Source organism: Aptenodytes forsteri, unplaced genomic scaffold, assembly GCF_000699145.1.
Source record: "Aptenodytes forsteri isolate BGI_AS27 unplaced genomic scaffold, ASM69914v1 Scaffold160, whole genome shotgun sequence".
Lineage (NCBI taxonomy): Eukaryota > Metazoa > Chordata > Aves > Sphenisciformes > Spheniscidae > Aptenodytes > Aptenodytes forsteri.
The window spans coordinates 187108-213899 of record NW_008794882.1 but is presented as its reverse complement, the minus strand read 5'-3'; the positions used below and the strand labels follow the sequence as shown (position 1 = coordinate 213899).

The window sequence follows — 26792 nt, the reverse complement described above, 5'->3', positions numbered from 1 at the left end:
ACAGGCCATGGAAGCCGAGTGAAAGTAGAGATTCAGGCAGCCTGTGGGAGCTGGGTCCATGGGAAACTAGGAAGGACAGTGTGGGTGCCAGACAAGGACTATGGGAAAATCAGGGTTACAGGTTTGAGTGCCCTCAATCTCTGGAGCTGACAGAAGATGGTTCTGGGTGAAGCAGTTGATATGGAAAAAGGCAAGTATGGTGAAATTTTAACATATATTCCTGCATCTTCTTTAGCACAAAAGCAGCAACACTGGCTTTGCCTGTGTTGGTAGTGGGGGGACAGCATAGGAGCCTAGGAACTGCAGCAGGGTCATGATAAAAAGTGGAAGGACTTGAAAGTTTCAGAGAAAATGGTAAATGGATGTACAGAGTGTGATTTGGGCATCACTGGAGGCAAATACAGGCCATGGAAGCCGAGAGAAAGTAGAGATTCAGGCAGCCTGTGGGAGCTGGGTCCATGGGAAACTAGGAAGGACAGTGGGTGCCAGACAAGGACTATGGGAAAATCAGGGTTACAGGTTTGAGTGCCCTAATCTCTGGAAGCTGACAGAAGATGGTTCTGGGTGAAGCAGTTGATATGGAAAAAGGCAAGTATGGTGAAATTTTAACATATATTCCTGCATCTTCTTTAGCACAAAAGCAGCAACACTGGCTTTGCCTGTGTTGGTAGTGGGGGGACAGCAGGTTTCTGCACTGCCTCCAGATATGGCTGTTACCTGAGGTTCACAACCTTTCTGGGGCTTTGCCATTGTAGCCCACTGTACACTTTGCTGAGGACACACTAATACGGAGCGAGGATGAAGATGAAGATGAAGAGCGACCATTCCCAGTGGAAAAACAGAGGCTTATCCGCAAGGACACACCCCATTATAAGAAACACTTTAAGATAACTAAACTGCCCAAGCCAGAGGCAGTGGTGGCACTCCTGCAGGGGCTGAACAGTGATGGAGTCCCCAAAGAGGAAGAGGAGTTAGGAGGCTGCAATAACAACACAGAGCCTGAGGATCAGGAGGAAGCGTGGGATGAGGATGACAGAAAGAATGGAGCATTATCTGCTCAGCCATCAGTGAAGGTAAGGTCTTGTGGGGAGGGGGGAAGGTCAGAGGGGTGCCAGACCTCCCTTCTGCTACTTTGAACTACCAACCAGGTTGATGTGGTACCAATGAAAATGTTGGGAAGAGGCTCCAGCACTTCAGGAGAGACATGCTGAGGGTGGGAGAGCTGAAGTTCATTCTGGGGCTCATATGATTGTCCAAGAGCTGTGCCATGTTGCTTATGTCTGACTCCTTGCGCTGTATCCAGATTCTTGCACCCTCCCCATTATGTGTGATGTTGTGTTCTGTGCTGCAAGAACAGGTCTTTTGTCCCATCACTGACAGGTTCTTCCTTTCAGTCGCCTCCTCACTTTCTTCTTGTTGCACCTCATTTGCAACAGGATAAGCTTTATCCCTGGATGGATCTAGGCTTGTGTTCAGGCTGCTTACACTTGTCTGTCTGCCACAGTGCTTCCTGGAGAGGAGTGGGTAGTGAGAGCAGACAGGAGCATGCCCTTCCCGTTGGTTCCACCCTGTGCTTGCCCCAGCACAGGTACAGTCTGATGAAGTGTGCACTGGGATTTAGCGGAACTTGTGCTCTGGAGTTTTGCCATTACCATGGGCCATGGGGCTGCGATGGGCCTTTCTGTTTATGCTGGGGGCTGATGAGATAGGAGGTCCTTGGCTATACTCAGCTGAATCACCATGTTTGGTTAGGGGGACACAGAGATTCTTGCTTGAGGAAGATCCTCACAGTGGAATAGAAATATGCTGATGAGGGACGCTGCATGAGGTTAGACCAGTTCTAACTGAAGTTGGTGTGATGATTTTGTGAGGTGTATTTGACAGGCAGGTATTAGGATGTGGCTGAATTTCCATCATAGTCTGACACCAACAAATCTCATGCGTGAGATGTGGGTCTCTGAGCTGGTGGAAGATGCTGGAGTAAAATCTGTTCTTGCTGTTACCACACACACTCCAGACTGTTGGGATCATTTCCACCCCACACTGGAGTTCAGATTGCTCAGGGATGGGTTCTTGCACTCAAGTTTGCTTTGGAGCCTTTCTCTCAGTGGATGCTTGCCTTGCTGTATCTGAGCTGATACAGCTTGTCCCTTTCTCCCTAGGGATGAGGCATGTAATTTCCTTACTGTTTGTGAAGTTCTTCAGAATGAAAAGGAGTTGCTGCTGCTTGTAAGAATGTGTGAAGCCATCCTGAGTCCCCTTCATCCAAGACCTGCCATACTTGGGAAAAGCCCTCACCCAAAAAGCTTATTTTAGTCAGGGACTCAAAGCTGAGGATGCACTGACCCATTGGCAAAACCTGTGAAGTCTACATAGGCATTGAGACCACAGCTTTGGTGTATCTATCAGAAAGTTATCTTTGTTATCGGCTAAGCCTTCTGCCTGGAAATCACAGTTTTCCTTTTTGTGGGGCTGGGTTGGCTGCCTGCTCCATGAAGGCAGATTTATTAGCTTGCCTCCTGAGCTGTCTTCCAGAAGTGGGAATGTGGGGAGCAGTGTTGCTGTGCAGTGGAGTTTCAGGTAAGAGGTGCCGCATACATGCATTGAAGAAGGAAGTAGAACAGGGTGTGCAGGAGTCCTTAAACCAGAGGGTTTTTTGCAAAGACAGTTGGTTTTCAAGAGAAATTCTAAGGTTTCCTGCATTTGGGAGCAGGATCCCTGGGTGTCTGGCAGGATGCACTGTTCCACTGGAGGCTCTTCCCTGTGCAGGAGGGACCAATGCAGTTTGATTTGGGATCGCTTCATTCCTGTGTAGCAGCTGGGTGGCACCAGAGGTCCCTTTGTGCTTTTCTCCTGTGTTGTTTAATTGTTCCTTCTTCACTGAATGACTTGGTACGGAGGGGGTAAAATCAGCTAATAGTGTTCAGCTTGTGAGCTTGCTGGTCACGGCCTCAGAGTGCCAACACAGACAAAATATGGCCTTAAAGATGCAGCTTCCAGTTAGCTGGGTCAAAGAGCGCTGACACTCTGCATGTTGTGAGCCCCAGGAGCAGCCCTGTCGCTGGTACTCGCTGGTAGGTGGTAATCAGGAGTGGTGTGAGTGGGGTCTGCTCTGGTGCTGTGTGGCCAGACCTATCAGAGTGGTGTGCATTTGTGTGTTGGGTGGTGGTGGTAGTGGTGGCGGGTTTGGTTTATGCTCCACTAATCCGCATGCCTCTTTGCTGGTTCCTGTCCTAACAGGGGGTGTCGTTTGATCAAGCCAATAATCTGCTGATTGAACCTGCTCGCATTGAGGAGGAAGAGGTCTGTACCACTCCTACTGTTCTCTCTCTGCCAGAAATCATTCAGTCTGCTTGATTTGCTTCCCAGGCTCATCCATTGTTGTAGGGGAAACTCTGAGCTCTCTGGGTCAAGTGGCTTCTGGACCTGACTGATCACAAACACACAATGATTGTTTCCTCCCCTGCTTTCACCTCCTTTCCCTACTTTTCCATACCTGAGGTGAGAATGGCTGCTGCAGATCAGGAGTGAGATGGAAGAAATGTAAAAAAACCAAAGTGGGCTGAGGTGGAAAGTTCAGTTCCTATTTGCTGTGCACTGAGGAGAAAGAAAAGGTGGAAGAAAATAAATGCATACTTCTGGGAGTGCTTCTGGGTAACCCTGAAGGAGTAGAGGCCTCAGGAATCTGCTGAGTGCTGTGTATGACCCTTTGGGAGAGGGAGGAGGATCTAACTCAGGACACTGCCACTCCATGAGAAAGGTGGACTGGAGCTAATGATTCATGCATCTCATGCAGCCCCCCCTATAGAATCCCCTCAAGTCTTCATATGCAGCACTTTATGATGTCAGAAAGGGGCAGGTGGCACTAGAGGGTCCATAAAGCCCCTGGCACATGTATGGTGTTCTGTGCCAAAGTCCTGTGTCTTGCTGCCTTAGCTCATCCTCTGACTATGATTAACTTCCTGAATTTGTTTCCAAGTTTTTAGTAGGCTTGCCTGATCCTTTGGGTCAGTGGGCTTTCTGCAGGCAGTGTTTCCAAGGAACTGTTGGAAGCAGAGTGCTACTGCCACTGGCAAGAGGCAGAAACTGTCGTCAGTACTAGCGGCTTGCATGAAGGTTTCTTCCCTTAGGACACTACAATGGTACCAGACCCATGTATTACATGAGAGTGCTGGCCTGGTTGTCTCTCTGAACTTGGCTCTTTGCTACTCCCTCAGGTGTAAAATGGAGGCTTTTCTTTCTTGGTTTTGGAGTAAGACTTTCTGGGAGGGAGATGACAAATCCTTTCCACCTCAGGTGAAACATGAGCTGGCTCAGATGTGCTCCACTGTTAGTGTGTCCTGAAGATTTGTGCATCTTATCTCTAGATCACTGAAAAATGTATTGATATTTCTTGTGTTTCTCTTTTGCGTAGCTCTTCTGTTACTCAGAGGCAAAACTGAGTATAGCCAGGTGCTTCCTGATCCCTCGTTCGGGAAATCTCTGCTCTTGCTCCTTCTTTCTAGCTGTTAGGCATCATGTTCCATTTGCAGAGTTTTCTTGCTCCTCAAGGTGCAGTGGCCCAGGAAACCTCAGTCTTGTATCAGGAAACAATGCCACTTCCTTGGCTCCTGCCGGTGCTCCATCTGCATCTGATGGAAGTGCCTAGAACTTCTCTGTGGTGGCTGGAGAGGGTAGCTAGTTAGAGGCCCCAGGTTTGCTCTGGTGTCCTTGCAGTGCAGTCTCCTTTGTGCAGATCTGTTCCCTCACTGTAAAGAGCAACATGGTAGTGCAGCTCCCAAGGACAAGCATACTAGAGATTCACCAGATGGGTGGTGGTAGCTGAAGTCGCCCCAGAGCAGACCAGCGTTGGGAAGCAGCTGATTGTCCTACAGCTCTGGGGGAGTGCATAGCTCAGTGGATAGTTGCTGACCTCTCCAGTCAGTGATACTCTGTCATTTTAGTGGAATCATGCTGGGCACCTACCAGGACTGCAGCTCATGTGGAAGATTCAGTCTCCAGAAACATCAGTGAAAGCAAACTGTGACTCAGGCTGAGAGTGCTGTGAGAGCTGAACTCGGGCACTGTGCTGTTGGGACACCTCATTCATGCCATCTTTCCTAGCACATCGGCTGTGAAAAACATGTGCCTCTTGGTGAATAGGTGGAGGACAACAGGAGAAATATTCAGGGCCTTAAAGACTACTTAGCATCTGAGTAGAGAATTAGCTTGGAAATTGACCGATCCCAGAAATAGCATCTACCTGCTGTTTCCAGGGATGATTTCATGTCCTTGAGAAGAGCCTGTTATAGCTATACCAATGGGCTGATGAAACTGAGCAAGACCATTGCAAAGTGGAGAGCCTGGTGACCCTTGAGCAGCACAGTTTAAGTTCATAATGCTGCTATCACATTCCTTGTATAATTTTACACAGCTCTTAGAGAGAAGAAACTACTGATTGTGTGTTCTTTAAGCCTAAACCATAATCCTGAGCTGAAGACTAACCTTGCCAGAGTAGAGCTGGAGACATCTGCCTGACTTCTGTCAGCACCCCAGCATCAGGGTGTAAGGAGCCTGGTGCTATGTATGCAGCTGGTACTTCCAGAGCTCCTTTAGCTGTTAGTGCCAATGGGACTCTACTGCAGTGAAAGAAATAATTTTGTTAAAGCACATGATATCTGATGGTGGATATCTGGATTCCCCTGCTGAGATTGTTTCTAATGTTTTGTCTCAGTCTCCATCTGCACTGCAGAAATGGCTGTATCTGGGTTGTAGGGAGGCTTTTGGAGGAGAAAAGAAGTGTATTGAGCTGCTATTTGAAGGCACGAGGTTGCGCCTGAAGTCTGTTTTCAGATATTTTTTTAAGAAATAGTCCAGAAAGAGCTGCTGTCCAGATTGAAGATAATAGTGGAAGGAGGGTCCCAGATTCTGTTTAAGTGACTGATGCTTCTTTGCCTGCAATAATGGCTGATGTCATCCTTCTGTGTTTGCCCAGGCTTAACCCATCTTCTGCAGAGCACCTGAAAATATAGGAATCATGAAGGGCTCTGCACTGGCAAAACTTGTGCTGACTGAGGAGCTTTGTAGGTTTTTGCTTCTCCCATGATGCTTTCTCCCAGCTGCACAAGGCTATCTAGAAAGGATGTGCAGCTAATTTCCCTCCGTAGGAAAAAGCTAGGCTGATAGATGTTCAAAGCACCTTGACTTCCTTGCTGGAGGATGGAAAAGATCCTGTCAGCTGCTTCTGCTCAGATGTCATATCCTGTCGCTCTGGAGTCAGAAGCGAGTCAAGTCTTCTCCTTAAAGGAGTCTTGTCCTGTGGAAATTGCTCAGAAATACTACCGTTTGTGTTTGAATGCAGGCCTCATGCTTGGCACCACAATTACTGTTTGCCAGAGGCAGACCATGACAGCACAGCTTGGTCCTGAAGCATCCAGTGTTAAGGAGGTTCAACTTTGTAAAGGTTGGCCCACTTAGTGCATAGCATTCGGGTGCCCTGCCATCATGAGCAGTCCTGTTCATCTCACTGATGCTGCTGCAATGCTGCCTTTACACTTGGACCTCTGCACCTTGGTCTGTTTTTATTGTTTACTGGGTGAGACCGCATACTCAACAGGACATTGTCAGGCTTAGAATTCTTAGGTAGCAAATTTGATTTTCCCGCAATGTGACCTGTAAATTTTAAACCCTGAAAAGATTAATAAACCTCTCTTGTATAGTGCAAGAAAGATCATGTCGCCTGTATTTGGTCATCTGGCTTGACTAGAACATACTTTCTGACAGAGCAGCGTCCTCTCAAAGTTATGAAAAGATACAACACTCTGCTTTCTCTCATTTAATTTTTTAAATGACTGAAGTTCCCATTGAGCAAGGAAAAATATGCCATATTTTCTGTTTGAATTTGTCTGGCTTTTAATTTATTGCCATAGGAATGTTTTTATGACCTTTTCCTGCTGGGTTGAAGGGCCCTTAGTATTCTTTCTTATGCTGCGACCCTCCAACAGTTTGGAGGTAGGGATTGTAATCTCTTCTTGCAGATGCACAACTTCGCATTCAGGTCTATTAAGGAACAGTTTGAATATGATTCACCTACAAAGAAGCAGCAATTACTTGTGTGATTGCTGCTTATTCATCATAATATATCACTCTGTGTCAACTGCAAATTGTAGCTGATCTGGAGCTTTCTTAAGGACCAAGTAGCAAACTGTGGAATGATTTCTCACACAAATGCAGAACTATCTGTAGAGTTTCCTTTTCCTGCTCTAAGTGTGGCGCAATCATCTGGTTTGCTTTCTCAAATAGAAAGAACAGAAAGCAATAGAGGAATGTTTTTAACAGAGAGAGAGAGAAGATACCGTGTTTAAACAAAACACTCCACTGTGAATCTGATTTTCGCTTTTGAAATAGGAAAACACAGTGTATATAGCAGATATGGGTCTGGCTGCTTAGGACGAGGATTATACAAAAAAATTAGGCATTAAAATAACTCCTGTAGAAATTAATGGGGCTTAAGCATTTGCATGCCTTTAAAAACTGGTCCCTATTTGCAAGCTCAATAGTATTTTCTGACTGTGTCAATAGAGGAGAAAGATAACTCCTAGAATAGTTTTGAGACTTTGTGGTGGAAGACAATCACCAGCTTGGATCTGGGAACTGAAACGAGGCAAGACTGGGATAGGTTGCCGTTTCTGGAAGGTATGCTTTAGCTAAAAAAGCACTATGCTCAGTTCAGGAGCAACAAGCTAAATTTACGACGAAGATAACATGGATTATTTGGAATAAATCCTGAAGTCAAGTCTCCTACCACCACTAGCAACCAGATACTATACTCTATTTCGTAAGTCAGTCAAAATTCTTATTAAATATAGATTGTTTCCTCCTGTTACTTGACAAGTGTGCACACACTCAGGTTTCTCCTACTGGGAGAGACCAAAAACTTCTCCATATTTCTACTTCTTGAATGATTAGAAAATTTACTTTCAAGCTGAACTTGCATTTGTTAATTCATTGTTTTCATTATATTTTATCTTGAAAAATCTCTTCCCTGCTGTCTGACCCTTTGTCTGCTTGTCCTTGGTATATTTGTATGGACATCAGTCACAACTCCTAGCCTTCATTTGGCTAGATTAAAGAAACCAAATTCTTCTAGTGTTCTCTCGTAAGATAGATTTCCATTCCCAGTCTTTCTCACTGCCTTTTCATTCACCTGTTTTACTTGAATTCAAGTTTGTTGACTGTGGATAACATGACAGAGTTTATTAAGACTTTAGTTCACTAAATTCCATAGTTTTTCTTCCACTTCAAATGTGGTAGTTTCTGTTCGTGGATGGGAATTCTCTTTAGCTACCTAGCTTTTGTTCCTGCATTCAACATCAAGGCCCTCAGTGAGTTTTGTCCTCCAGACTGTTGGTGTACTTAAAGATGTCTCTGCTTGTATGTTTTAAAATGAGTGATGCCAGGTTTAGTGCAAGAATTTTCCATTTATCTCACTGTCACCGTGGACAAACGCTCTCCTACTGTGCTGTCTGCCCTTAGCAGAACAAAGTTGAAACAGATTTTAGAAGAGAGTTGTAAATTCTCCAGTCCTTTCAGTCTTTTAATTGTATATTAAATGATGGGCTAAAATGGACCTTTAGAACAGTAAGAAATTATTGGGCTGAGAGGAGCTTCTAAGTGAAATTTTGTAGTCAGAATGATGCAAAATGGATGACTGTACCAACGATTTTACCACACAAAAAGAATCAATAAGAATAGGAATAAAAATTCTTTACTGCTGAAGAGAGGAAGAAATATAATGTGTTTCAGTGTCACTCATTCCAGCCGAATCCACAGGACTTCCATGTCTAGGTTTTTGTCGTATTTCCATTTCTGGGAATGGTTCAAGGCTCGGTAGCTTTGTCCAATACTCATTTTGTTTCTCTTTATCTAAGAAGTTGAATGTTTTAATTTCCACAGGGACTCTGTCCTTTTGCATTTCATAGTTTAGCCAGCCCAGTTCCTTTCAGGATCCCGTCTTTTGCTGTTGGTGTTTCCATGTCTGTGGCAAACCTGGGTGCCCATCGTGATGAGGAGGAAGTACTAGCTTCTTAAATCCCTATTTCTGGAATTCATTAATGAAAGAACTAATCATAGAATCATAAAACAGCCCAGGTTGGAAGGGACCTTGAAAGGTCCAGCCTTTTGTGGGAAAGGGAGCCTAGATGAGATTATCTAGCACTCTGGCCAATCGCATCTTGAAAACCTCCACTGATGGGGACTCTACCATGTCCCTGGGGAGTTTGTTCCAGTGAATGATTGTTCTCACTGTAAACATTTTTTCTTATATCAAGGTGAAATCATAGCTCTATATAGACACACATATATAGGTATGAATATTCATATATATATATATCATGATATAGGTTTAATATCTATATGATAGCTATGTATTCATATCTATATTCACATCAAGATTAATCATCTATATGAACCTAGTTTTTTATTTATGGTTCAAAAGTCATCATATTTAATATTTTAAAAAATGCATCCTTTCTTCATCCTCACTTAATGAAATGTTGTTCACTGTCTTGGAATCTCTTTGGGGAAGGGGATCTGCAGGAGTACACCAGAGCATTTAGCATTGCAGGTTGCCTGTCCTGTCTGCTCTTAATGCTGCTGTCAGTCACTGGGGCTTGCAAACTTCTCTTATTTGGCGCGCTCTCTGGTGAGTACTAAACTGGGTCGAGAGGTGTTTAGTAAGAAGGCAGTAAAGTGCTTGACTCCTCTGATCTGTACCCTACCATCTCTGTCTTGCAAGTATCCATTCCCTTGGTAACTAAAAAACCATCTGAACGGAGGAAAAAATAACATCAGAGCCAGAAAATCTTCAGCTCATACCCAGCAGGCTGCTCCTCTGCCAGGGCAGGATCTTTCCTTCATGTTCCTTTTTCCGTTGCTTGGTTTTAATTTAGTTCTCAACAGCTCACGCAGTAATCTCCCACCTTCCATTTGGTCACTGATATTTGGTCACTCATCCTCACGAGTTATTGCTTACTGAAGCCAGACAGATTTAGCTCTTCTAATCTTTCCTGGTGAGTCAGTGCCGCTGGCTCCTGAACTCCTATGTGTCTCTTACATTTATGTGCTATGTAAGTACCCTCTCTTTTGTTGAGGTGTTCCTGGACACACACAGTTGAATGTGATGTCTGTGTAAAGATGTCTAATGGTGGGTGCAAGGGGGATTAGGAAGCACAGACCTTAGCGAGACATTGTGATCCTTTAATGGTATTTCCCCCGGTCCTTGCAATCTGTAGTTTAGGATTTCTGGACTGTTCATATCGTTGTACTAGACATAGTGGAGCTGCTGTCTATGAAATTGTCTGATCTCTCCTGTGCCTTTTATACATTTTAGTTCCACAGGATTTAGTGGTAATAAATTATGTAATTTACTTGTGCTTTATATTAAAAAGCATTTTTTTAAGCCTGCTGCTGAAATTTCATTGGCTATCCCTAATTCCTTTGTTGTTACAAACATGGAATAATCATTTCCTATAAAGTTATTAATGGCATGAAAAGATAAAAAGATGTCTATCCATCCCCCTCCCGTATTTGAAGGCTCCTAGCCTCCCCTCATATGGAACTATTAACGTTTCTACTCTCAGTGATTTGGAATACGATCAGGCCTGATGCAGTTCTCGGCAGAACCCTACTTCTTGGTTCTTCACTGCTGACTAGTACTTGACCTCTGCTACTTCTTAGCTTGTATAATATACACCTAAAACCAGCATCATATGATGTCAGTAAGAATGCCTTGTGATAACAAGTTTCATATTTTACGAAAGTCTGCTTATTAAATCTTTACTATTACTTTATCAGCCAAGTTTGGAGTCTTGTCAAAGAATGAAATAGAGGTGTGTTTGTTTTTTGAGAGACCTAATTTTCATAAAATTCAGCTGTTTGGCATGAGTGCTATTTCTGTGTGCCTGGTAAGAGGCAGGCATGTTCTTCAGTTACTTTTCTGGAATTGGTGCTAGGATGATGAGCTGATAGTTAACAGGCATCACCCTGTGTAATCTCTTAGTCTAACAGCACAATGTAAATGCTATTTCAGGGTATCAAGATTCCAGAATTTTATAAATGCTCTATAAGCATATCAGAGATCTCAGTCGGTTGTTAGGACTCTTGGGTACAAGTTACCCAGTCCTTTTGACTTTTAAAATGGTTATTCCTTATTGATGATATTAAGTGGATTCTTCAGCTGCTGTTGGAGTGAAGTGTGATTCATCAACTTCATGTGATGCGTGTACATCATCATGCTTCTGTCCAAATACAAATCAGAAGTATTTATCGCATGTTTGCTTTTGCTGTGTCATTGTTGACAATCCAGTCTCATTTAACGTTTCAAGTGATGTAAATGCAGGGATTAGACACTTACATACCTCCAGATGTATAGCAAGTTATAAAAAGATGCCTGTGCATGCAGAAACTCCCTGCCTTCTGGAAATAAAGCCCTTAAAGCCCCACTCCCTTGGGTATATCTGGAGGAACAACTTGGTCTTTCAGCAGGTTCTGAAGTACAACAGCTCCATGCTTTGGCAGTTGAATCCTGTGAATGTCTAGTTTGCTGCCTCTGTGTCTGCTGTGCTCCTGCCAAGAGCAAGTTGCAAAAATCCTTAGCTGGCAGTTGCAAGGCACAGCGTTGAACACTGTTTCAAGTCTGTTGGGCAATACTCAGATATCTCTGACTGCTTCTGAGAAGTAAGCCTGTTCATGTGTGCAACATTTCTAGTTTCTCCAGAATAGTATACATTTACTCGCTGCAAGTTGGAAAATCTTGCAGGATCAAGTGAATCTGTTAAAAGATAGCTATATTAAAAATGTATGAAAAATAGGTTGAGATGGAATCAGTCCTTGTTTGAGTGTATTCCCCAGAGATGTACCGGCAGAAACACAGGTGGGACTGAGGGGGATAGAGGAGGGGGGGGAAGATATAACTGCTTCCTTGGCTTTGGTGCTTTGGTGCCATTGATGATAAATAGGTTTTCCCCCCATCTCCAGTGGGAGTTCAGGGACATGACAACTCTAGGCTGAAGTGGCAGCTTTTTCAATTTTCCCACTTTTCTCCTTCCCCAGTAGCATTTTTTTGTGGAGGGCATGGATGCTTGTCTGTCTGGGAGGAACTAGGAAGAAACTCTGGATATGTTGCCAACTTAATGCAGGTTTGCCCTTTCTACAAAGGAAGGAGCCAGAATCAGTTGAGCAGCACGTTTTTAGGTGGGGAGTATCACAGATCAGTTGTTACATCTGAGATGAGCTATTGCTGGGCTGGATCCCTGGTTCTAGGGGAAAAAAATGCAAGAAGAGAAAAGTACCCAGGAAAGTCACTGGTAAGAGTGATAGCAGGTGGTGGAAGCTGTGCTGTCCCTGCTGTTAGCGCAGCTGTTTGCTGTGTTTCCAGAGTATCAGTCTAGACATCATGGAAGTCAAGGCAGCTTTGAAGTAGCCTTAGGACAGGTGCGCTTTTGGGAAGAAATAACTTACTGGTTTAGTGCGAAAAGCAGTGTCTGGGCTGTAATGTGAAATATTGAATATAAAACTGAAAGGCCGTTATAGGCTACTGGATCCAGTTTCTTCTTTCTCAGGTTCATATTCATTTCTGTTATTCTTTTCATAGACTTCAAACAAACATTCACCAGTTCAGTTTCCTACCACACTATTTTTATGGGAGAACTAATTTGTTTTAGGGGTTTGAAATCTTCTTTCCAGCCTAAATATACTTATGTCCAATTCAAGCCCATTTGCTGTTGTTCTAGCAGTGTCTTTAAGTTTAACTAGGTCTGGTTCCTTCTTGGTGTTTTGCTTTTTCAATATATGTTGATAGACATAAGGTTCTTAACCTTCAGTCCAGTTGACTTTTCTGGCAAATTTCCCCATATTTTCAGTCTGGTTTCTATGAATTTGTGAAGTGCATGGGTTTTGTTGTTTATCTTTCAGTTAGTTTACACAATCAACTTACTGTGCAACTGAAAGTGACTTTCTGTAACCAGTGACATTTGCATATTCCTCGTTTATTGTCAAAAATAGCAATCCTGTCCTATTGATTCAGGCACTGAGCAAAACCATCAGCTATCTTACTTGGAAATACCTGGATCCTGTTATTAAAATACTCTCTAGTCCTTGTCTGGAGACCTAGTTTTCCATCGTCTTTAGGAGTTTTTGTGTTGAATATAGATGTAAGTCTTTAGAGCATTACTAAAATCCAGTGAGACTGGAAGAAAAAAAGTGGTATTTGTCATTAGGTCCTAATAGACTTCTTCACACAAGAAGCGTTAGTCTAATCTATAACTGGTTTTAAAGTGTGCTATCAATGACATGCAATGCTATCTCATGACAACCACATTTCTCTGTCTTACCTGAATAATCCTTGTCTTTCAGTACTTGAATTTACTCAATCTCTAGGTCTTGCACCGGAGACGATGTACTTGTGGTCTGTCTAGAATCAGGGATTTCCTTGTGAAGATCCCAGCAGCTTTGTGCTACGCTGTTGTCTGGGCACCAAAGGAAATGACAAGGAACCTCATTTTAGTTCTGCATTTCCTGTGGTGTTTTTTCGGTTTTGTTTTTGTTTGAAACTTAACAGAATGTGAAGCCCCACAGGCTGTTGCTTCTGTCATTGTAGAAAGTGAAGAAGGATTTGAAGGGAGGGGTTAAGGAAAGCAAGTCTCCTGCTTCTTTTGCTGCCCACACTGTGGCCTGACCTAGGCCAGGTGGGCCTGATGTTGAAGCTAGACACCTCTGCAGCAGCCGCTCTCCGTTCTGGACTTTGTTTCCAGAGAAGTGACATCTGGAGGACAGCAAATTTGGTTCTCTCCAGGAGTCTATGTTCATTTCTGTCACTTAACCTCACCAGCTCCTTGGCCCTGACAGATCCCTGAGAGAGTCCTATCCATTCCTTTCCCTGTATCCTACCACATGCTCCCTGTCTTCCTTCTCATGACTGGGGCAATGTGAAGAGTTTATGCTGGTGTCCTGAATATAAGCAATTTCAGTTCAAGTTTGACCAAAAGTTTTGCTATTGGAAGTGGGCATAATTTGGTATGTAGAGGTGGGAGATAGGAAGGAGAAGAGACTTCTGGATTGCACAGCTACAATCCTGAGCCTGCCTGTGCAGAGGAGAGAAGAGGAAGGAGCCAGCTGGACAAAGCAGATGGCTTTTCTGGAATCACGCATTGATTTCCATCAATAGAGCAAAGCCAAGTATCTGTCCAGGGTATTCTGGAAGAGGTGCCATTCTTGTAATTGCACACTATGTTGGGGTGACCCTTAATCTCCCAGTAGTTGTATGGAATTACACCCCAAAGGGAGCCATGTGGTAGAGCTGGGCTGTGATGTGAACACTATCCCTGTTTCTTTATCCAGTCCTATCCCAGTGCTGCTCAGTTTACTTTGTGGTGGACATCTCATTCTGATGTGTTCATTACAGGCAAACTGACTCTTGCTCTTGAGATATGGTTCAGGACTCAACTGCGAAAAAGGATTTGTTTGTTTAAATGTATTGTGACTTTGGTGCATTTGAGGCATGGATATCACAGCTTACACAAATATGTGAGCAGATGCATGCAGATGAAGTTTATGCTCTTGTGCTTATTCTTTAAATAGTCATCCCTTGCTCTTCAAGATGTTTTGGGCATTCTCCTGGTCTGCACTGACCTGTAACCTGTGTCCATTCTGCTTCCAGTTGACACTGACTATCGTGCGGCAGACAGGGGGGCTGGGCATCAGCATCGCAGGGGGCAAGGGCTCCACCCCCTATAAGGGTGATGATGAGGTAAGACCCTGGTCTGTATAATTATTGAAGCACCTGCTTTCAGGGACTATTTCTCTGTAGCTGGAGGTTGGATGTCCGTATGTATCAGCTTTGTGGCTGGGCTGGGCTTTCAGAGCAAGGTGGCAGGGCTGAGCAGGCTCTTGCCTCTGGAGCACAACTTGTTGTACCTTCCTGCTACTGACCGCAGAGAGCAGCAATGAGAACAGCTGTTTCTTTCCTATCTGTGCCCTGATGTATAGGACTCACAAGGCAAAGAGTGTGGGTTTGTCTTCCATACATGTGGTGGCATCAGCTGTGTCACGTTCTTGTCCCACTGGAAAAGGATTAAAGTGTCATTCCCTTTTCCCCTTTGTCACCTGTGGGGTAGCCCTGCAATGGGATTTCTTTCCCCTTTCTACTAACTCCTGAATGGGGTGATGCAGCTGTCCTGTCCCCATATCCAGGGTACGGGATTGGTGAGGGATTTCCCCTTTCCCTTAAGTTGAACGGGGTGGAGTGGTCTCTCTACACTTCAGAGGGTTGAGGAATGGGCTCCACCTCTTCTAACAAGTAGTTTTGTTTCCAGGGCATCTTTATTTCCCGCGTGTCAGAAGAGGGTCCTGCAGCTCGTGCAGGGGTTCGTGTTGGGGACAAGCTTCTGGAGGTAAGAACCTAGCTACTGTGAAGAAATAAATGCTTCTAATGACTTGAAAGTGGAGGGAGAAGTATGGTTTGGTATTTGTTTGCATCGCGCTAGTTTGTAGGCCAAATTAAGCATCAGGAGCTGTGCAAGAGCAAAACAAAATTCCCCTGGCTCAAAGAGTTAGCTGTTTAATTAACATTACTGTTAATCTTTTGCTGCTTTATAAGGACAGAAATTGCTCCTGCGTTCATTCTCCCCCAACTCTGAACTGTTGTGTAACTCAGGTGGGAAGAAATACTCAGCAGTGTGTGCCCACGTCCCCAACAGGCTGACCAGCCGGCCTCTACACATCTGCTTTCCTGTATGGGGCAAAAGTGGACCTTGTAAGATAACTTCTTAACCAGGGAGCCAGCCATATACTGTACTTGCCTGTCTTCAAATTATTTAAAAACATGATTAATCATACAGGATTGAGATGCACTTGAGGAAGGATTGATTGCATTATAGAGGGAATAGTTGTCACTACAGTGCTGGACAGAGATCAGAGGAATAAGTGGCCTGTGTTTGTGCGATCTGGTGTGGTGTCTCTAGGTATCTCATGTACTCCTACTCACTGCAGCCTGCATATTAGCAGTGGAGACCTGGGCATTTGCCTGAGTAGATGTTCCAGTCTTTCTCACCACTTACCTGGCTTTGACCATGGTAGAAGTCAAATAAAGTGCTATATGGTTCTGTAAGTAGAAGTTTTTGTATTGCTTCATGAGAAAAATTTGATTCTGGAGTTTCAGAAGTTACCTTGTTCACTTCTGTATTTATCATAGGATTGTCTTGATAATTCCATGAAGTTAAGTCCAAAAAGGGACATGCACTTGATCTAGCCTCGTCTTTTGTATGTTTTAGGGCCTTAAGTGTCACCGAGCATCCTTGTGCTGCATGCATCATACTGCATTTTGCTGCAGAATTTCTTCCAAAAGGGAGTCAGATCTTGAAGATTTTGAGAGATGAATGATTATTCCCTTTCCCAACAGTTAAATTCATGGCACCCTACTATTTCATATAAAGTAGATCCCTCTTCAGTTACAGCTTTGGGAAAAGACTATTTTTTTTCACTTCTGATTCACTTCCTTGATGCCCATTCATCTATGCCTTCTGTAAAAGTGGATGTACCCTTACAACATAACTCAGAGATCTGTCGTATTCCTTCTAAAAGACTGTGTTATGTCCACAAGTAAGATGTGGGTGAGGCACATCAGACTTGGGTTCTGTTCTCATTGGCTATGAATTGTAAGGAATACCTCTTTACCCCTGGAGTAGGGATACAGAGCGTTGCTCAGTAATGAAGGCCATGATGGGAAGAAACCCTAAATGCCATGAAGTGGAGGAAATAGATTTGAACACCTAGTTTTCAGGCTGAGCGCCAGACAATCTTTCCTGTAAGTGTGTGTTAATATGAAATGAGGTAGCTGCTATGAAAAGAAGATTCTTCAGCTTCATGGGCCCCCACTTTGCATTTCCTCAGTCTTCTGATGTGGTAGGACTTTTTTTCTGAAATCAAGGAAGTAAGGGTGGAAGGAATGAGGTTCCTTCCCTGAGAGCTGCAGAACGTGGTGTCCTCCCTGCAAGTACTTTACTAGTTTTGCATGGGGGGGGAACAAAATGGGTGTTTCAGGGTATGAGGAGGTAGATGTCCTTCCTGAAGGTGAACAAGAAGTTGTGTCGACCTGAGTTGTACTGGGATTTGTTAGGGGAGGTAGTTCTGGGTGAGCGGTCATCTGTCTGGGAGTTTGTTGCTTGCAGGGGTGATACAGGTGATAGGGAAGTTGGAGCTCCCTGTGGGGAGAGAATTCCTCTGAAAGGGCCTTTACTGTGCTTGGCAGGGGCTGCCCTGGCCTGGGACAGGCAGCACATGTTGTGGGAGCCTCCTGTGCTGTGTGAGTGCAGGGAAGCTCCCTTGCAGGCAGCAGGTGAGGTCTGGGTACCCCTGTGGGAACAAGGTGTCGACCCAGCTCTGCAGGGGATGAGCTGTGCTTCCATTGGGCAGCAGTTGCTAAGGCTGGAGCTGTCTGTGCAGCTGTTGTAAGAACTCACCACGGAAGTAAGGGTTGTGCCTGGCTCTGTCTGTCCCCAGGTGAATGGCGTGTCCCTGCACTGCGCTGAGCATCACGTGGCGGTGGAAGCTCTGCGTGGATCAGGAAGCTCCGTCTCCATGACAGTTCTGCGGGAGCGGATGGTGGAGCCAGAGAATGCCATCACTGTCACACCGCTGCGCCCTGAGGATGACTACAGCCCTCGTGAGAGGCGAGGTGGTCTACGCTTCCCAGAGCGACCTGAGGGAGCACCTCCCACAGAGAGATATTCCACCTGCCTTATGCGCAATGAGAAGGGCCTGGGCTTCAGCATTGCTGGTGGCAAAGGCTCCACACCCTACCGGGCTGGTGACACGGTCAGTAATGATTCCCTGGGAAGGAAGGTGCTTGATCCCCAAGTCTCGGCGCGACTTGTGGGAGCAGCACAAGGTCTTCCTCACTCATGGGTATGCAGCAGTGCAGCATCGCCCTGGGCTGGTGGGCCAGGCGGGCTCTGAGAGCCAGAATCTACTCTTAAGTTGGGGAAGGAGAGAAGTTCAGAAGGAGGTGGGGCTGGGGCTCACAATCCCTGCCAGTGACATTTAATCTTGCTGCTGTCCTCTTGACATATGTTCTGGGCTCTCGGCCACATGAAGGCTTTGCTGCAGCTGGAGGTTTTGCAGGTGGCTCTAGAAGCAGAAGAGGGTTTGTGTGGAGTGAGGTACAAATGGGAAGTGCCAGGGCAGGGGAGGGGTCTGCAAAGGAGAAAGGGCTGAGACCTGCCTGGTGTCCAGGAACAATTCTGGAAAGCCAAGCCCTGGTGAGGGGAAGCACAGGCTGCTCTGACCCTTCTGACTGTGTTTCAGGGGATCTTTATCTCACGGATTGCAGAGGGTGGTGCAGCCCATCGGGACGGGATCCTGCATGTAGGAGATCGGGTCATCTCGGTAAGTATGGGTGTGCAGGGAAGGGGTCTGACTCAGCTCCCTGCCTTTCCTCATACAGGGGCTGTTTTTCTGTCATTGAAGCTGGATTTTGGGGGTCCTTTTTTCAGCTCCTGAGCCTTCTGGGAGAGCATTTAATCTTGGTGGTTCTACCCCTGCCCGTGGCTGGTGGTGGGTGCAGTTAATGCCTCCCCTTTCCCCAAGCGCTGCATGTGAGCACTTCCCCACAGGAATGGCGTGTGGCAGTCTGGGCTGTACTGGAGAGAGATGATACGACAGCACTTCCCTAGCCTGGTATCCCTCCAGAGCCTTGTAGGACAGCCTTGGAGGGCTCTGCCGCAGCACAGTGTGTGGGGAGGGAAGCCCTTTGGGGCACAGCTGACCGGCTCCCTGTGGAGAGCAGGGTGGCAGGAGTCAGCATAGGCTGAAGTGGAGGGAGGCTGCCTGAGGGTGGTGTGGAGCTGGGCAGGGCATACTGCAGTGCTTCCCCCTGCTTTAATTTGAAACTCCGGCCCCAGTTTCCCTTCCTGTTTGTGCCAGTAGTATGGATCTCACTGCTGCCTCTAACCTCAAGTCTCTCTGCCTAATGTGTCACTTGCTCCCCCTCCGGCGGGGAGAGTCTGCTGAGTCTCCTGACCCTCTTCCCAAGCTCGCATGCTGCCTCTGAGTGAAAGCTCCTGCATCCTGGTGCTGGTGGTGGGTTTCTGATCCAGCTGTTGTGGTAAGAGCACGTGTTACCACATAGCTGGCGTGAGTAAACACTGATACAGCCTTGTCAGTGCTGGCTTCTGTCTGCTCTATCCCTAGGCTGGGGGCTGTGTTGTATTTGCACAAAATTTTAGTGGAGCTCTGGCCCAGGTCTGACATTTGTATCTTGGCAGGAGACTTGAACTGGTACAGCATCTCTCCCTCCTTGCTAGTGCTCCCCCCTCCTCCCAAAATCAAGCCCTGACCCTGATTGTTGCCAGATAGCCTAAATTATTTTGGTTTTGCTCATCTTTTGATGCTCCACTGGTACAGAGGCATGACTGAGAGGCGTAATTGCAGGTACACAGCCTATCATGTGATGTTGATTTCCTCTACCTGTGGCAAGAAGGAAACACAAGATCTCAGAATAGAGTCAGAACTCAAACCTGTCTCCACCCCATATTAGCAGCTCTATTTATATCTCTGGGCAGCTTCATAGGAAAAGCAGATCTAATTTCCTAGTAATAGCTTGCAGTGTCTTCAGACTGCAATAAGCTCAGGGCTTGCAGAACTCAGGGCTTTTGTTAGATTTTAATGTGGATGAAGGCCTTGCTGTCATTAGTCCTCTGACACACCCCACTGCAATGGTGAGTGTGGTGTTATTGCATAGGTAGGAAATACGTCCATGCTTGAGAGCATGGTCCTCTGCTTTCAAGGACGTTACCTGTGCTGAAGTGTGTGTAGTCATAAAAGGTTTGGTGCTGAGCATCAGCTGCAGCTCAAATCTTGTGCTCAGTTATGATGAAAGTGGGAACAAATTATTATCTTCTAGGAGAACACTTACCTAGTCTGGACTATTCGCATAACTTCTGTGCCTTCCAGCAAGTGTCTGACTGTCGCTTCTCCAGCAGCCATGCCTCCAGGCAGCAGTTGCCATTCTGCCTTTCCTGCTTGTGGGGTTCACTGCGAAGTATGATATCCATGTAGTGGTAGTGTTACATCCTGAGGCCTCTCATATCTTCTTGGTGATATTTGTCCTCGAGAATATCTGCTTGCTGTAAGAGATGCATAAGCAGCTGTGTGAGTTTTGCTTGGTCTCTTCCGAAATCTGGTGCTAGGTTAGAGCTGTGGGGCTGCCCTGGCTCAGTGATACTGGATGTTGAGAGAGTGTCTGTTCACTTCAAAGCAGTGCCCACATAGCATTGTGTAAATTTCTTGTTTACCACAACTCTTTTGAAGCAGTGGTTGCCCATTTTTATTGGAAGGCTTTTCAGGATGTGATGATTCCTGGGATGTGCAGTGCAGGTTGCATGTATTCCCCTGTATCTGCACGGGGAAAGCAGGAAGGCCCTCGTTAGGATACAGGCGGTTTCACAGGTCCAATAGGCAGAGGCCCATTTCCAAAGCCATAGTCTCCTAGTCATGCCTCAGTTCTCACTTTGCCAAAGAATTTTTGTTTTCTTAGGAAAAGAAATACAGCACAGCTTCATACTCTTCACCTGTGCTCTAAATCATCCTGGACTTCTCTGCAGGGGAAGGACTGGGATAGCTCCTTTTACTTTCTTAAGGGAGCTTTGAGTACATGGATTGAAGAACCCAGCCTAGATCTCTCTTCAAAGTTAACGCCCCACAAAACTCACCAGTGATTGACTACTAACTCTCCAGCTTTCCCCATATTCTAGTGTGTCTTGAAAGTCATCACAGGTATCTTGAGAGTCATTTTGGTAGTGGAAGACATGGGGCAGGGACCTGCAAGGGGGGAATGTTGGAGAGTTTGAATCGTGGGATGGGAATCTAGCAGGGAGGGTGCGGGATTGGGAGCAGTGGCTAAGGTCAGCTAGTTTTTTGGGATAGGACCGGCAGTAGACTGAAGAAAACTGATTCTGGGGGAGATTTAGGACAGTAGTAGCACCAGGTGACACATGGGGGTCCTAATGAGAGCAGTCTGATCGCTAAGAAATTTGCCAGAATAATATAACTCCCTGGCACACAGAAAAACGTGTGGAGCTGGAAAAGGACAGATGACACTCTTTTCCTTCCTCTGGGCACTTAGATAGCCGAACTGCACTGGTTGGCCTTGTTCTCTTGCTAAGCAGAGACGGCAATAAAGGCCACTGAAAACTAGCTGTCCAAAAGCTGGGAAGGCATCATGATTGCCAGGTAATGGAGAGGTTAATGAGTAAAATGCTATCAAGGGCTGTTATATATGATATACCTCCGGCTCAGGGAGTTCCTGTGTTCCTGTTCAGTAGTCTGGGGGAGTACCACTGTGTACTTTTGGTCTGACCAAGTCTGACCATTCTCATCTTCTTGTCAGTAGCAGAAAAATAACAGAGGGGAATGTGTGAAGTCAAGAGTGCATGCTGCTACAGCAGGTCTGTCTGTGGAGTATGTTGGGCCTTGATCTGGTGATAAGAACCTAAGGGCCAAGTCTCTTCTGCATGTCATCTTTGTTAAAAATTGGTGTATCTGGCAGACGGGAGGACCCAAGGGGATCCTCCCTTCCCAGTCCACTGGACACAAGGCTGCCGCTTTACCCCATTCCCAGGTCCAGCCATCAGGAAGGCTAAGTGCAGATTCCAAAGATGAAATACACTGCAGGCATGGCTGGCCACAGATTTACACAGACAAAAAGGGGGGCAGTATCTTTGCAGGCGCACACATAAACACAAACAGTCCTCATAGGGCATGAACATCACAGACAACTTAACCCTGTTCCTACCCTCTGGCTAATCAGGTTTAAGGTTTGCTCGTGGAACATGCATATGTACTCCCTCACTCAGCTCACATAAATATTTATGTTTGCAGGTCTCTTCAGTCTCTGGCCCAAGCGCCAAGTTCTTCAGGGCTCTTTGGTCAGACCCTGAGCCTTTTATCCAGTTTCTGGGCCAGCTGTTCGGTCTTTCCACATTTTGGATTCCTACTTGCTGGCTAGTCCAACCTGAATTTTACTAGTAGATCTTACGCGCAGACCCAGAGTAGAGAGCAAACTCGCACAGTAAATACAAACAGAGTTTGATAAAAAGATAGAGCAGACTATGGTGATCAGGGACAGGGCTTGGCCAGGCAAGCATACTGACCAGCAGCCTGCTTGCGTGTGATCAGCCTCTTTTATTCTCCACCCTCTCCATTTTCCCATGCTTGTTCCTCCCCTCTCCTCCTTGGCCACTCCCCTTTCCCACCTGTGATCCTTCTGCTAAACATCCCATAATAAGTTTTGCACATTCCCACAGTCCCCCTTAAAACTTCCTATAGCAAGTTTACTCTTTCCTGTGAGAGTTGTTCTGATAACCCATGATAATCTTGATTTCCTCTGCATATTGATTACCAAGCTTTTGGTCGCACTTTTTTAATGTTACCATTTGAGTGATTCCTTTAATGATCCATCCATGAGTGTCTTGAGTCTTGTCTCTGTTATCTGCATTTCATTAAGGTTTGTGCACCTGTGCGTTTAATTCATTATCTTTCCTGCTTATTGCCTTGTCTCTTATGCTCAGCAGCCATTACCCAGGTACCTTTACATTCTTCCTCTTCCTGAATGCATGTGCAGGCTGGCATGCCTTCACATCCTTCTGTTTGTCCTCTATGGTTGGTGCCAAAGGTATCCCTTTGGGGATGATCCTCTGAGTAGAGGAGATGCTGTGGGGCTGAGAGTTGCCTGTTTTTGTCCAACACAGCACAGGGCTGTCTTGCCTATCTTCTTCCATGTCGTAAGGGGAGTAGCATGCTTGACTGTGGATGGGATGGGGCAGGTCGGGTGAGGGTGGTGGTGGTGGTGTTTATGGAGGTTCTGGACAAAGCCTTGTCAGACTGTGTGCAGTCAGCTTTGTCCAGAAACTGCTTTCTTGGAAGGAGCTGGGGAGTAACTATAATATTTCTAGGAATCAGACAATGAGGTATCGGGCTACAACATCCAGTTGCTGTGGCTGTTACAAAGTCACGTTATTATTTCATAAGCTGATCAGACTCCATCTTAACAGCTGTTATTTTTGTGTCCTCATTGTTCATTCTGGAAAGCTTTTCCAGAACCTAAGGACTAGAAACCTTTTAATTCAACTTTTTCATGACGAGTTTCATCCTTTTGGCAGTGTTTTTCTAGCTTAGCTCTCCTCTCAGTATTCTGTCCCTCATATATTTATGGAGAACAGTTGCATCCTTTCTGGTCCTTTGAGTTTCTAGGCAAGCTGTTTTAAATCTTAGTTTTGTAGGTAAGGCTCTCTGTTCCCCTGCCTTTCGTAGCAATTTTTCTCTGCATGTCTTGTTAACTTATGTTAGATAATTTTTTTCTGTGTGAAGGATGAGAATAGTATATAGTTTTTCAGATGAGTTTTCTTCAATGCTTTGTATGAATGACATTGCTGCTTCCTTGTACGTACTGGAAGTACCTCTTTGTCTGAAGCATTATATCTTTCACTGATATCACAAGATGACTGTAGTTGTATTCTTGAAATTATTTGGCATAGCATATTGGATAATATTTTCTTGTCCAAAAGAATTCTAGTTTTCCTTTTGTGTCAGCCAGTCAGTCACTGTGGACTAGCAGAGTCTCTTTCTCAGTGCTTCCAAGTCTTTTTATACCTGGGGTACACTTTTTGTGGCTTAAAACTGACATCTTCCCCAGACTGCCATGACCTTGCCCAGCACGGGCAGACAGCAGGCCAGTGGCCAGTGACAAGTCCTGTCACACATCAGATCGTGCTCTTCAGTGCCTGTGTCTGGGCTTTGAGAGTGATTGATAAAGGCAAATGGCCTAGTGCAAAGGCAGCTGATGCTGTGGCACACTAGTGTGCTGTGGCATCACTTCTGGGAATCACTGTTTTGTCTTCTTCCCATATTGAGATCTTTGGGTCCATTCCTTTAAAGCAACCTCTTGGGCTTCTTTTGTCATGACCCAGTAGGAAAGCTGGAATGTAAAGCCAAGGAGGAGTGATGGGTATTCTCCTGGTTATGAGTGAGCCACAGCATAGTCCAGGCAATAGCTAGGTTTGTAGTGCTCCAGGAGGTGGAGCATCGTACTTGGTCTTCATGGTCCCCTGGAGCATCACTGATGCTGGAGTGTGTACAGGGAAGATAGGAAAGGGGCTGGTAAGCTATCTAGAAAGAGGATTGTGGTCAGGTGGGAATGAGCAGGTGTCTGTGTCCCTTTGCCAGATAGGAAGGAGTGGGGTAAGTTACAAAGTGCTTTGGGGAACAGGCTTTTGAGAAGGGGCAATGTTCCAGCAGAATGGGGTCCCGTAGGGTGCTTGGCTAAGTGCTTAAAATGACAGGGTGTACTCAGGTGATGGTCTGACACTGAGTTTGCGGGTTGTTCTAGATCAATGGGGTAGACATGACAGAAGCCAGGCATGATCAGGCAGTAGCGCTGCTTACTGCATCCTCCCCCACCATCGTGCTGCTGGTAGAGAGAGAGGGTGCAGAGCAGCTCAGCGAGGGAGACTCACCAGGCGTGCCACGAGTGCGCATGCACTCCCCACCACCGCCTCCCAGCCATGGGGAGAGCCCACCGGAGGAGGCGCCTTCGCTGCAAAGGAACCATCTGTCTAAAGGCCTGGAGGATCAATATCCCATTGAGGTGAGTCTGTCTGTTGGAATATGGGATAGTGTAATCTTGGGTATTTTTCATTTGAAAAATTGGTAGTCTGATGAGGGCTGGCCCACTCTGTTATTAGGGCGTTGAGAAGTAATGGGGAACCCCGTTGTCCTGTGGGTGCTTACCTTGTGCTCACTCATGCAAAACATCCCTGACTCCATGTTTTTCAGTGTCTGTGGTCCTTATGTGGTATCCCTTATTCCCTTTGACTCTGCTTCTTGTTCCCTCAAGGAAATTCACCTTGTAAAAGCAGGTGGTCCCCTGGGACTCAGCATTGTAGGAGGCAGTGACCATTCAAGCCATCCATTTGGGATTCATGAACCAGGTGTCTTCATTTCAAAGGTAGAGTCCTGTGTGAGCAGCCTAGCAGTGGACATTCCTGAGCTGTTTAATTATTGGGGTTAAGATGAAGGATTTTGATGCAAGAGTCTTGAGAAGTACAGTATAGATTTAAAAAAAAAAAAAAGGGATGGGGGAGGGATGTGTGCATATGTAAAGAGTTAGCTTATGCTAGACATACTGCTGCTGTTGTAGAAATCTAAATGGCATGTAAAAGCCTGCAAAGCTGTATAATTCATGCTGAACTGTTTGGGGAGACTTAGCTTTTGAAATTGCTGGGCTTATGTTAGCTTTTAATGAATCCTGGAAAGATGCAGGCATTTCAGAAAACCAGTCATTACTCAGAAAGTGTTAGTGGGATAAATGTGTAACTGCAAGGAAAAATAGAAGTGCTCTTTCGCATTCAGGCCAGTGTCCTTCAACCCGACATTCTCTTTCTAGTGGTGGCATTAGCTGATGCTATTTAGAGACAGCACACAAGCCAGCCACTTGCTGCAGCTCATTCCCTTCGCTGTCCCGCACATCCACACTCGTTGGATTAGGGATGTTAGCGAGGACATCCCTGCCCAGCCCTTTCTGCATCCATACGTCTCTTGTCCCTTGGACATGCTGAATCTGTCTCCTCTAACACCCATGGCTACAAGTCCCAGAACATCATTACCTGAGACTGAAAAAGCACTCTGATCTGCTCTAAACCAATGTCCCACTGGTTACATTGAGTGCTCCTCCATTCTTGTATTGCCAGTTTGGTAAACAGAAGTCCTGTATTCAGCTTATTCAGCACCTTCAGTGATGTAAACTTCATTCATTCTTCTTCCTCAGCTTTCTCTCCAAACCCAACTTGTGGTCTTCATTTCTCCTTGCAAGGTGCTGCTCCATCCCCTCATTATTTTAGTTGCCTTTCTGTGGACCTCTAACCCCACTATGTCCTTCTCAAGATGTGGCATCATAGGATCATTCAAGTTGGAAGGGACCTGCAGAGGTGATTTGATCTCACTGAAAGCACAGGGTCAGCCTAGACCAGCTTGCTGAGGGCCTTGTCTAGTCAAGTTCTGAGTATCGCCAAAGATGCAGATCTCACAGCCTCTCTGGGCTCCTCTTCCAATGTTTAACTACTATTATGGTGAACCTTTTCTTCCTAATATCTAGTCAGAATTTTCCTTGTTCCAGCTTGGATCCCTTGCCTCTCTCCCTATACCACTGTGTACCTTTGAGAAGAGCCTGGCCTCTGTTTTCTCCGTACCATTGTGTTAGGTAGTTGAAGACAGCAGCAACATCCCCTTCAGCTTTCTGTTCTCAAGAATGAAAAAACCCAGGTCTCTCTGCCTCTCTTTGTAGAATGTATTCTCTACACCCCTGTTCATCTTCTTGGCCCTCTGCTGCACTCATTCCAGTTTATCAGTGTCTGTCTTGTACTCCAGATGCAATGTCACAAGCACTCATTAGTGGGGAGTGATCACTTCCCTCAACTCGCTGGTTAACACCCTCCACTATTGCAAGGGCACACTGCTGATTTAGCTGCCTTTCACAGTATACTGGATCCAAGCCTCTGGCTAGAATAGAATCATTAAGGTTGGAAAAGACCTCTAAGATCATCGAGACCAACCGTCGACCCAACACCACCATGCCCACTAAACCATGTTCCTAACTGCTGCATCTACATGTCTTTTAAATACTTCCAGGGATGGGGACTCAACCGCTTCCCTGGGCAGCCTGTTCCAATGTTTAACCACTCTTTCAGTAAAGAAATTTTTCCTCA

The 26792-nt window shown here is 45.6% G+C and overlaps 1 protein-coding gene across 5 annotated transcripts in view; it reads left to right on the top strand.

Annotated features, from left to right (window-relative positions):
* Positions 1 to 26792, top strand: part of SCRIB (scribbled planar cell polarity protein) — a 98633-nt gene that overhangs the window by 15436 nt on the left and 56405 nt on the right. For all 5 annotated transcript variants that reach the window (XM_019470860.1, XM_019470859.1, XM_019470857.1 and 2 more), the window contains exons 14-21: positions 756 to 1073; positions 3241 to 3303; positions 14696 to 14785; positions 15351 to 15428; positions 17536 to 17850; positions 18340 to 18420; positions 24419 to 24676; positions 24926 to 25036. In XM_019470860.1, the coding sequence (XP_019326405.1) occupies positions 756 to 1073; positions 3241 to 3303; positions 14696 to 14785; positions 15351 to 15428; positions 17536 to 17850; positions 18340 to 18420; positions 24419 to 24676; positions 24926 to 25036 (1314 nt within the window). The remainder of the gene's footprint in view (positions 1 to 755; positions 1074 to 3240; positions 3304 to 14695; positions 14786 to 15350; positions 15429 to 17535; positions 17851 to 18339; positions 18421 to 24418; positions 24677 to 24925; positions 25037 to 26792) is intronic.